The sequence below is a fragment of the Mustela nigripes genome, chromosome 1 (assembly GCF_022355385.1).
Source record: "Mustela nigripes isolate SB6536 chromosome 1, MUSNIG.SB6536, whole genome shotgun sequence".
NCBI lineage: Eukaryota > Metazoa > Chordata > Mammalia > Carnivora > Mustelidae > Mustela > Mustela nigripes.
Genome location: NC_081557.1, coordinates 6,773,097 through 6,785,119, shown reverse-complemented (window position 1 = coordinate 6,785,119; position 12,023 = coordinate 6,773,097). Strand labels below are relative to the sequence as shown.

The window sequence follows — 12,023 nt, the reverse complement described above, 5'->3', positions numbered from 1 at the left end:
CTTTTCATTTTACTTCCACTCTCTCCCTCTTAGTGAACCATTTTCACTCCCAAGTTTTCAGTCGCCCACCGGGAACTGGGATTTCCACCGGGAAATCCCAAAGGCATCCAAACCTAACGTACGTATGCCGAACAAAGGCATAACCTCACCTTTCCACCAAAGTGCCCCAGGTTTAGAAAACAGACCTATCCCTGTGGCCGGGCCCAAGCTGATAACCATTGAAGATAATCAACTGGATTCCCTAACAAAACCACTTTTTTAAGATACGTGCGGGCAGGCCGAGTGCAGACCAGGACAGAGACGGAAACACACGCGCTGGGCACAGCGGCTCTGGGAGGTTGCGGGTGTGTGCACAGCAGCGCCTGCGCACCAAACCACAGGACAAAAAGGTGACGAGCCTGGGTCACGGAGCTTGGCCCAGCAGGCGGTGCCAAAATACAGGCAACCACGGCTGGCAGCCAGACGCGATTTAAGGGATGCGGGCCAAGGACAACGCGCGCCAGAGCCCAACTTTGGCGCCCTATGAGACACAACTGTGCAGCCGCCATGAGGTAGGCGGACCGCCGGGCGCACGAGCGGGCGTGTCGGCGTTTGTGCGCACGCGCCCTTGGACGCGCGGGGGCGCGCGACGTTTGGGAACAGGAAGGAAGCAGAAGGGAAGGGGCGGGGTTTAACCCGTCTCGCGCATGCGCGCGCCGTGCAAACCATTTGGCGGGTTTTCGCTGCTTGAGCTGTTCTGTCCCAATCCTGGAGGTGCTCCGCGGTAGCTTTTAGGGAGCAGGACGTTCTCCCCAGGAGTGCGAGTTAACGAGCTTTCGGCTTCCTCCCTTCGGGCGCTTGGGGGCTCCTCCCACATTAAAAAGAAGTGTTTCTCCGTGGCTGAGGCCGGGGCCTTCCGACCGCCGGAGGGCTTGGGCCATTTGGTCCTCTTCCGTCTCGCTCTCTGTGAGGGTGCCCAGGATCCGAGGAACCTCGTCCTGCCCATCAGTCTCCACGCCGTGGGTTCCCGGAACTCAGGTCGGAGCTCGGTGGGCCGGGCCCCCGGCTTCCCTGCGGGGTCACCATGAGCGTGTGCGCCCAGCGCCTGGTGGAAGAGTTGCAGATCTTCGACGTAGAATGCGAGGCGGCTCTGACCGAGAAATGTGAGTGCCTCGGCCCCGCGCCGCCCCCAGCCGGGATCCGCGCTCCCGCTGGGTGTTCCCAGTCGCCTAGAACCCCAAAGGGAACGCAGCCAAGTTTCTCCCCTCCCCTAGATCAGACCTCTTGGTGTTTGGGAGACGAAAAATTAAACCAAGTCTTGCGATATGGGATGTAGGGACTCGGCAGCGTTTGCAGTGTCCTGCTTGGATCCCAACTCAAGAGTAAGAATATGAAGCACGACTTTAAACCCGCGCAGTTTCGGAAAGGTGGAATTGGGCGGTGCCAGGATCAGACTAGGCCTGGTGGCGCGAGTTGTGAAATTCTTTAAGCCTCCAAAACAGAACAAGAGCCGTGGGGGTTTTGAAATGTAACTTTTTATTCGTGGCTCCTCCCTTTCCAGCCTGGCTGTAAACTTCTGATCCATCACTTCTCATCAAAGCTGTTGGTGGTCTGTGCAAATATGATCCCTTGAGGTGGGTTCCCCAAATTGAATTTTAGCTCTGATAAAAACGCTGGGGAGCTTGTCAGCTGTTTACAGAGGCTGAAACAGACCAGGAGACGGCTTGTCGGAACCCCAGTCTCCTCTCATCGAGTGTGGGTGCTCCCTCTTACTGGTCAGGCTCTGGGGCAGGAGATGTCAGAAGCAGTGTCTTGGGAGGTGTAGAGTTCTCAGTTTCAGAATCGTGATGAACGTGCCCCTGCCCTAACCATTCGTCAACATTTAGAACTTCTTTTTTAATGTGTAAAACCGAAATGCAAACATGTTAACTTTCGGTGAGATACCAGAATTCTCCAAGGTCTTATGCCCAGTGCATTCTTTTCCAAAATGCTGTTGCTTTTATCTCACAGAACTACTTTGGCAGTGGTGTTAGAATTCTAGTCTTTGAATTCATAATTACTAACCTCAGTGGGACTTTTAAGTTTGTCACCTTCTCCTTTAAGGTCCTTCTGTCCCACTCAAAGCTGATGAACTGGGACGCCTGGGTGGCTCAGTTGGTTAAGCAGCTGCCTTCGGCTCAGGTCATGATCCTAGCGTCCTGGGATCGAGTCCCACATCGGGCTCCTTGCTCGGCAGGGAGCCTGCTTCTCCCTCTGCCTCTGCCTGCCATTCTGTCTGCCTGTACTTGCTCTCTGCCCCCCTCTCTCTCTGATAAATAAATAAAATCTTTAAAAAAAAAAAAAAAAAAGCTGATGAACTTCTTGTCTCACCAAAAAAGTAGAAACAGAAAACTTCCACCATTACTTCTTCACACCTACCTCTTCTGCTGCCTTATTCCAATGAATAAATTCTCCCTATTCCTAGTAAAATCCAGACCCCCCCCCAACTAGAGTCCTAAATCCCATTCCTTCTCGAACCTTCTTACGAACATTGCTCCAGTAATTCTAACCTCTTACATGTTTTCTATTTTTCTCACTATGAGAGTTTTTCTCCTGATAGCACAGTAGTGTGGTTCTTGCTCCACTTTTAAAATACTCTGTTGAAGGACACCTGGGTGGCTCAGTGGGTTAAAGCCTCTGCCTTCAGCTCAGGTCATGATCTCAGGGTTCTGGGATCCAGCCCTGCACTGGGCTCTCTGCTCGGCAGGGAGCCTGCTAACCCCCCCCCACCCCCCCTGCCTGTCTCTCTGCCTACTTGTGATCTCTCTCTCTGTCAAATAAATAAATAAAATCTTTAAAAAATAAAAATAAAATACTCTGTTGAACCCATTCCCTCTTCCAGTTCTTTCCTCCCCAATTACAGCAAACCTCTTCAAAAGGGTTGTCTGTTGTCTGTATTTGTCTGTATTTGCTGTCTTCAGATTTGTCCTCCTTAAGCCCGTTTCAGTAATCTTTTTCATCCCCACAGCTTCTCTGAAATTGCTTCTCTCAGGGTCACCAGTGACCTTAACCTAGCTAAACTCGGGGTGACTTTTCAGTTCCCATCCGGAATTAGCATTTGACACCGTTTGTCGTGTCTTCTTTGAAACACTTCTCTTAGCTTCTCAGACACTACACCTACTTGTTCTCTTATCTTGCTTGTCACCGCTTCTCAGGCTCATCCTGAGTCCCAGATGCACACACTTCCTTAGGGAATCTCATGTGGTCTCTCGGCCTTTCATCCCATGTGTTGCTGATGATTTCCAGGTGCCTATCTTAGCCTGGACCACTTGCTAAATGGCCAGCTCACTTGTCCAGCTGCTAGCTGGGTGTGTAATGGGCACCTCGAACTCCATGCATCTAAAAACCTGTGTGTCTTCCCTTTCCTCGTAGGACTTCCTGCTGCTCTCTTCCCCACCCTTCCAGGTGCTCAGCCTGAAACCCACATCATCTTTGATTCTGTTTTTTCTTCACCATCAGCAAATCCCATTGGCTTTACCCTCACAATGCTTCCTGTGTGAGGTCCAACCACTTCTCGCCACACCTCACTGCCCCCACCTTGGTCCAAGCCACCGGCATTGCTCGCTTGCACTTTGCCACGGTTCTCTTCACTGGTTCCCCTGATGCTACCCTTGCCCCCTTCGCTCGCTCTCTGCTTAACACGGCATCCAGAGTGACCCTGTTCACCGGAAGCTGGGCCATGTTACCGCCCTGTCCGAACCCTCTGGTGATTTTCTAAGTTGCTCGGGGTACTAACCAGGGTACTAACCCTCTGGTGATTTTCTAAGTTGCTCGGGGTACTAACCACTAACTAGTGGCCAACAATCGGCTCCCCCTTGAACTCCTCGTCTGTCTCCTTCCTCACTGTGTTCTAGCCGCAGTGGTGATCTCGCTTCTGCCTCCGGATCTTTGCATGAAATCTCTTTCCCTAAATACTGCATGGCTCGCTCTCCACCTTCTCAGCGAAGCCTTCCCTAATCCCTGTATTGAAAATGACCAATCCCTGCTCCCAAACCTCTGATCCCTTCCCCAGCTTTCTTTTTCTTTTTAATCTTATCTATTTTTTTAAGATTTTATTTATTTGAAAGGGGAAGAGGGAGAGAGAGCAAGAGCAAGGGAGGGAGGGGCACTGGGTGGCTCAGTGGGTTAAGCGTCTGCCTTAGGCTTGGGTCATGATCCCAGCGTCCTGGGGTCAAGCCCACATCGGGCTCCCTGCTCAGCGGGGACTCTGCTTCTCCCTCTGACCCTTCCCCCTTTCGTGCTCTCTCTCTCTCACAGTCTCTCTCAAATAAATAAATAAAATCTTAGAAAAGAGAGAGTGCACAGGAGGAGGGAGAATTAGACTCCCCGCTGAGCAAGGAGCCCGACCTGGGGTTCCGTCCCAGGACACTGGGATCATGACCTGAGCTAAAGGCAGCTGCTTACCGGACCGAGCCACCTGGGTGCACCCAGCTTTCTTCTACGCAGCACATTGAACCATCTAACATAGCACAGATTTTATTTCCTTGTTTTCTGTCTCCAAGACTAAGCTTTGTGGAGATAAGGATTCTTCTCTGTTGTTCCCTGCTCTATTCTCATGCCTGGAACCGGGCCTGGCACCAGAGGGTGCTGAGGAAACACTGACTGAAGAAATCAAAGACTGTTTTCACTTTTCCCGGGCGGAAGCTGCGAGAAACCATCTGTGGTCTCACCTGCACTCTTTCCCTTCCCGCAGTGGTGGAGCTGTGCCTCCTGTACGGACAGAACGAGGAGGACATGGTAGCCGAGCTGATAGCCTTCTGCACCAGAACGGGGAAAGTTGGCCTCACCCCAGACATCCTGAACTCTTTTGAGCATGAGGTAAGAACAAAATGTAAGGAAACTAATAATGAAATTCTCCATTCCTCCTCTTCAGGGGGAGGTGGTGTGAGACGAGTGTGGGCTTCAGAAACACAGCTGAACTCTGGCCCAGTGTGCACAGGGGCAGCCAACATAACGTCTGTCCCTCAGCGTCCGTTTCCTCTTCGGTTACTGGTTCTAATAACCCGTATTTTTTTATGGTTATTGTAAGAATTAGACGAGAGTGGGTCAGAATCACCTGAAACAGTATGTTGGGTGGTATGTAGGCCTTCAGCAAATCATTGGTGGTGGTGTTAGCTTTGAGCGGTTGCAAACAGTCCCAGGAGAACTCTTCTTTGCTAGCCTGCCGTGCATTGTCTTGACTTAACTCTTTCTTGGAGGAATTTTATATATTAGATTGTATTTTGAATGCCTGTTATTACCTCACAGCTCTGGAGCACACCTCCTCTGTTACTTGACTATGGAATAATACATTCATTATCTTTTATTCCTCAGTGTCTGAGCAAAAAATCGTCCAGAGCGCCCAGGGATGGTGGGCACGCTGGAGCCAGAGACATTGTTTCCATCCAAGAGCTGTATCCTTTCCTGCTGCTGGTCTTTATAGAAAGCTGGGTGCTGTATCTTGTAATTTGCGTAATTTAAAAGCAAGTAATAATAAGAGTACCTACTAATCGGCTTTCTTGTTTAATCGACCCTTGCCTTCAATTTCGGATGGAAGTCTGTTTTTCCTGAGCACTGTTTGTAGAATCGAAGTGGAGAAAGAAGAAGAGAGCCTCTTGGACTCCTACACCACGCCCTCTAAGGTCAGTCTAGGTTGGAGATCGCTTCCCACGAGTAGCCTTTTTTCTTTATTCTAAAAACAGTGTCACGACATTCGAAGTTCTGAGGGAGAAAAGGAGCCACCCATACAGTTCCTGCCGTGCTGCCACTGACACGGCCTCCTTTCCGTCACAGGCATAGCCGTGTTTACGTAATGGCAGTCCTTGGAACCATAGAGCTATCCTGCCTTTTTTCAACTAGCATAAGCATCATAAAATGTTCATAAATACAGTTTCTCCATTATTACTCTTCGTAAAAGTTGCAGAGCATTGTATCCGGTGGAGGTGCTGTAACTGAATGATTCAGTTCCAATGTTGGATCCTAGCATGAGGGGTAGGCTAGGGTAGTGGGATAGTGTTGACGTCAGAGCCTGTGTCAGAAGACCTAGAGGACCTCGGGTGAGTTATTTTATCCCTCTGAGCTGCAGCTTCCTTATCTCTAAGATCCCGATGCTTCCATTCATTTACTGAGCAGCTGCTGTGTGCCAGGCTCAGTACCAGATGCTGGGAGAGCAGTGGTGGAGAGAACAGGCAGGGCTGGGCTCTGCCCTCAAGAAGCTCAAAATAGGGGCGCCTGGGAGGCTCAGTGAGTTAAAGCCTCTGCTTTTGGCTCAGGGCATGATCTCAGGATCCTGGGATAGAGCCCCGAGTCACGCTTTCTGCTCAGCAGGGAGCCTGCTTCCCCCTCTCTCTCTGCCTGCCTCTCTGCCTACTTGTGATCCCTGGCAAATAAATAAATAAAATCTTTAAAAAAAAAAAAGAAGAAAAGAAGCTCAAAATAAATTTGTAGAAATCCATAAACATGGAGGAAGCCTTAATTTTTCAAAGTCTAGTTGCATCATGAGGAAGAAGGCAAGTAGTTTAGGTGTGCCTGCAGAGAGCAAGAAAGCTGAAAACATGCCCTGTGAAGTTGCTGACACAAAACAACTCATTCACCAGCCCTCTCCCCTTGTGCACCGGGACCTGTTGCCACCAGGTCCTTGGTACTGTCCTCTCCTGGATGAGCAGGACAGTTCCCTGTCCTGGCTGCTTTCTGCTGTGTCCGTCTCTGAGCCGTTCACACAGTAGCCACCGTGTGCCATCTCCTTTCAAACACAAGGCCAGGATTCGCTGCTCCCCGCCCTCCACCGTCTCCCCCATCTTCCCCGATCACATTCAGGAAGTGTGTGAGGGTCTGAGTTGGCCCCACTCCCTGTCCACTTCCCTCTCCTCCTCACTCTGGCGGTCTCTCTGCTCTTCAGACACCCCAGACATGAGTCCGCCTCCTCTGTCCCCTGTCTGAGGGAACAGACCCACCGCCGAGAGCAAGCCCCTCCTCTTTCGCGCCTTGGTTTCCTTCTCTTGCTTTCCTTTTCTCCGTGGCACTTACTAACATGAGGCAGGTTGTGTATTTACTGCTCTGTGTCAGTCTGCCTCCCTGTGTTAGAACAGAAGCTCCCTGAGGGCAGAAACATGGCTGTGTTTGCTGCTGTTTTCCCAGAGCCTGGCGTGTTAATAGTTGAAGGACAGACCTTCTGAGTAAGGACGGTTGCTTGGCTCCCTCAGGAGCACCACCAGCTGGGATTGCGGGCCCTGGTGAGGCTGCTTCCTGTGACGGCCTCACAGGTCCAGCAGGTGCGATCTGTCTGTATGTCCAGAGCTGAGCGTGTTCTTGGGGACTGACTCCTGGTCACCCAGCGCTCTGTGGACTGACGCGTAGGTCAAATACAAATTTACTTGGTTTCCCAGGGGAGTATATGCCCCTCCAGGGACAGAAATGCCATTCTAAGGATGCCCGTTCCTGCCATGGATGCTCAGTTAGGAGTCACAGCTGGTGACCCCGGAATCAGAGTTAAATGGGTTGGACTGAAATGAACAAACAAGATGAAAGACCAGTGGAAAGCCCAGAGGAGATGCCACGTGGGTCTGGCCCAGAGGAACATGAAATACCTAGAATCATACCTATCCCAGGAAACTGCTCAGTCATCGTTAGGCCGTACATCAGTGGCCTCCTGACTGCGTAGTCATGGGGCCACACGTTGGCCTTTCCTCGCACAAACAGTGCACAGCGAGCTTGCCAGACCCTTGCTGGGTCTCCGAGGCAGGTGTGCCCATGGTATAGAGCCCAGTGTCCTGGTGGCCTCCTCCGATCATCATTAAATGTTTGACTTGTGCAGTTAATAACTATTCTGCCTCTGCGCTCGCCATAAATCCCCTGGTGATCATTCTGCTTTCCACATGTCCTGCCTGATCGGAGAGAATGGGTTAGCCTGCGGATCTGAAGTTCCCGTGCCACCAGCATCGGCTTCCTAGTAAATGAATAAATTGGCAACCTGGGCTATAATTTGGGTTTCTGGGTGGTGTGAGAATGTGCTTGCCCCAGGATATGAGAATATGGTCTCCTCGGTCCTGGCTTTTCTCACTGTAAATGCCTAGACGTGCAGCGTTAATAGCAAATCTCTTGGGTGTGTTCAGAGCGAGCACATCCCTGAGAAGTCTGACTGGAGTTGGTCTGTTGACACCATCGGGTTTGGCTGTGAGCGCTGAGGACAAAGGCCATGAAACTGCCTTGTCTCCCATCCTCTCGCCAAGTCCTGGGAGATGGACTGTCCTTCTCTTGAAATACCTGCTCCTAACCTTGGACCTAGAGTTCCACAGCCTCTGTGGATTACAGGAGTCATTTAGGATATTAGTTTGAGGGGCGCCTGGGTGGTTCAGTGGGTTAAAGCCTCTGCCTTCAGCTCAGGTCATGATCCCAGGGTCCTGGGATCGAGTCCCGTATCGGGATCTCTGCTCAGCAGGGAGCCTGCTTCTCTGTCTCTCTCTGCCTGCCTCTCTGCCTACTTGTGATCTCCGTCTGTCAAATAAATAAAATCTTTTAAAAAAGAAAAAAGATATTAGTTTGAGGAAATACACCAAAACCATAAAATCTTACCCATCCTTTGGCCCGGTAATCATCCCTAGTCAGAATCTCTCCTAAGGAAGTAATCTGAATTATGGGGGAAGCCATCTGTGTGAAGATGAGCATCAGCATTATTTAGGATCAGCCAAAGGTACAAGCACCCATTCACCCAGCAGTAGAGAAGTATTCATGTCAACTCAGTGTATCAGTTTAATCACAGCTACTAAAAAAGGACAGAGTTGGTGGGAAAATGTTCATAGTTAATATAGTGTGGAAAAAATCAGTATAGGTAATACTCAAATAAAGGTTTATATTTAAACTAAGATTGTAAATATTAGAATTCATATATTTTTTAAATTGGAAAAATATGAAAATAGAGAGGAATATTAAAAATTTGGTTATTGTACAAGAGCGGTAGCATCAGGGTCTTTTTAAAACCTAATTTCTGTCCCAGCTACTTGATAATGGCCTTGCGTCTGTTCTCCAGTGTTTGATCCCAGTCGTCACCAGCAGGAGGCTGTGGTGACATGACTTTGGTGCACAGCCAGGAGGAGCCCAAGGGCAGGGAATCCTCTGCAGAGCCGCGGGCCTCCTGGTTGTGGTCCAGGCAAAGAGTTTACCCCTGCTCTGCCCCAGTCAGCCGTCCCAGACTCTGGAAAGCAGCAGACCTCGGAGCCGCGGGTCTCATCCTCTGTCCTGGGTTTACTTTGGATTCCTGTGGATGAGCAAAAGCCCGAGAACAGGAGTGACCATGAGTGAGGCGTTTGCTGCACACTCAGACTACGAGCTCAACCATGCTCTCTTCCCAGAGTCATTTCCCTTCTCTAATTGTGAAAACGTGCAGGGGATTTTGCCAAAATGAGTAGTAATGTGGTCCCACCCCTTGTCAGGATAATGTGTCTGTGCAGATTAAAATTTCTAGCTGTTCCAGAGCAAAGGGGCGGGGAAAGAAAGTGACCACATGAACAGTTTGACAGGACAGATTGCCGGTCTGGCAGTCCTTTCTGGGAAATGTTGATCCTTTTTCATAATTGCCTTCAAAATGGGGACAGGATTCTGATGGATTTGGTGATGGCTGCTGAAGATTTCTATATGGGATTTTGCTTGGAGATGGGGCCTTAAGAAGGGAACCAGCCCAGTCCTACCTTATGCCCTTCACTTGGGCACCAATCGTGCTTTTCTTCCTGAGTGGCCGTACCCTCAGTTAGCTACTTGGGTCTTCGGTGACTGGGATCTCGTTTTCTGTTTTGTTCCTAGGGTTCTCAGAAGCGAGCTATCACCACCCCAGAAACCCCCCTAACAAAAAGGACTGTGTCTACTCGGAGCCCCCATCAACTCCTTTCGCCGTCAAGTTTCTCTCCAAGGTACGGATCAGAATGGATCCAGCTGCCGGACAGCGGGCCGGCTCTCCCCTTTCTGTGATTGTTGAGGGACTGACCCTCCGGAGTGAGGGAGTCCATGCAGGTGAGCGTGTGGCTCTGGTGTCTGGCTCGAGGGCTTACTGCTGTCTGCTCTCGCTGCCTAACCTTCCTGTGTGGAAAATTACTGCGTCTTCCAGTCGTTAAGGAAACTCACTTTCCACCCACTTTTCTGGGGCTCATTTCCCAGATCAGGAACAGATACCTTCTCCGGAAAACAACCTGTCTATTCAGAAGCCCGTGAGTCTTGGGAGTCTTGCCAAGGGAGACAGATAGGTTTCCATCTGCCTCTGTTAGTTCTGTTGTTGTTGGGTTTCTTCGCCTTGTTCTTCTTCTTTTCATCTGTAGTATCAACTTTTTCTTTAAGATTTTATTTGTCAGAGAGCACAAGCAGGGGGAGTGGCAGGCAGAGGGAGAGGGAGAAGCAGGCACCCCGCTGAGCAGAGAACCCGATGTGGGGCTCCATCCCAGGAGCCTAGAATCACGACCTGCCTGAGCCGAAGGCGGACGCTTAGCTTACTGAGCCATCCAGGCGCCCCCACAGCGTCTATTTTTTTTAAAAGAAAAGCACATATCTGTGTTCATCTTGTTGGAAAACCTGCTCATTGTTCCTCTCTCAGGTTACAGCTAGTTCCTGAGAGTTTGCATGTCACTGTGCGTCTGCGCGGACTTAGTTGGCATTTTTATCCTGCTGCCACCTCTGCACGTAAATCCACAAAGATCACATGTGATTTTTTTGAAATCCGTAAATGACAGGTCTCCTGTTAGCACATTCCATAGGCGATGGCCCTGCTGGGTGGAAGAGAGGCTTGGTGCTGCTGCGTCAGGCCAAGGACCCATCACGTTTACCGTTTAGGGAAATTCGAACTGCTTGTGCCGTGGTCCCCTTGTCGACAGAGCAGAACTGAAGATTGTCCAGTTCTGCCGCTTGAGAAAGGAGGTGACAACGGTCACTCCAGAAGAGCGGCCATGGGACTTGGAAGGACAGTTTCCCTAGCATGATCCCCTGCTGCTTTCGGGAGTTCTCAAACGGGTTTGGGAAGTGAGCTTTCTAGACATACGAGGCCATCTTTGAAACTTGCTGGGTAGAGACGGTTCTCATCAGCCGAGCCAGCACGGTGACAGCAGCAGTCCCTTGAAGTGTCCTGGCACTAAGGGGCCAGCAGTGATGGCTGTCCCACGGGGCCGCTTGGGGAGGAGCTCAGAGAAGGCGGCCCTGCGCTGCCTTGGCATTTTTTAATGCACGCTAATAAAGCTGACATCAGAAACTGGTTTTGTAATTTATGGAAGTAACCTGTAAATTATTCACGTAGAAGCAGCGCAGGGCCCGAGCTCATTAACTGAGCTCCTCTCCCATAGCCTCTATGGGAAGCAGGAACCATGGCTCCAGTTTCAGTATTGCCTGTGAAACTGTCGCCTGCAGAGCTCGGGTCCTAGGGGCAGACCGTCTGAAAGCGAGCTCGCTGCCAGCTGCGTTCCCAGCCAGGGGGTGGGAGGCCCGCATGGCCTTCCGGGGAGCTCAGTGACCTCCGTGTTCTTGTTTACCAGGCGGGCCGTGGAAATACGAGCGCTTGTCAGCTGGGCCTCGGAGAGTGGGAACGGTTTTCCACCAGCTGGCTGAACTCAGTACAGCCCCATCTGCACGCACGGGGGGCTGATTAAGTCCTTTGACCTTCATTTCAGTGTGGTGTCTACCTTGAGCTGTGTTGTGCCGTATTAGAGATGCACAGCAACTTTGGTCTTATCCACAGCCAGGCTCTAGGGTATTCTAGTACGTGCGGGGAAAAAAATCATAAGAGAGGCCTTTGAGTGGCTCAGTTGGTTGAGCGTCTACCTTCAGCTCACGTCATGATCTCAGGAACCTGGGATTGAGCCCTGCATCAGGCTCCCTGCTCAGCGGGGAGTCTGCCTCTGTCTCTGACCCTCCCCTGCCTGTTCCCTCTCTTTCTCTCTAATAAAAAAATCTTTTAAAAAATTGTAAGAGAGGGGGTGCCTGGGTGGCTCAGTGGGTTAAGCCACTGCCTTCGGCTCAGGTCGTGATCTCAGGGTCCTGGGATCGAGTCCCACATC

General features: G+C 50.8%; 1 protein-coding gene across 2 annotated transcripts in view; it reads left to right on the top strand.

Annotated features, from left to right (window-relative positions):
* Positions 1–690: 690 nt before the first annotated feature.
* The window catches only part of POLA2 (DNA polymerase alpha 2, accessory subunit), a 27,416-nt gene continuing 16,083 nt past the window's right edge, over positions 691–12,023 (top strand). For both annotated transcript variants that reach the window (XM_059401665.1, XM_059401656.1), the window contains exons 1-5: positions 691–1,142; positions 4,712–4,836; positions 5,332–5,411; positions 5,582–5,639; positions 9,793–9,899. In XM_059401665.1, the coding sequence (XP_059257648.1) occupies positions 1,064–1,142; positions 4,712–4,836; positions 5,332–5,411; positions 5,582–5,639; positions 9,793–9,899 (449 nt within the window). In that variant the 5' untranslated portion in view covers positions 691–1,063. The remainder of the gene's footprint in view (positions 1,143–4,711; positions 4,837–5,331; positions 5,412–5,581; positions 5,640–9,792; positions 9,900–12,023) is intronic.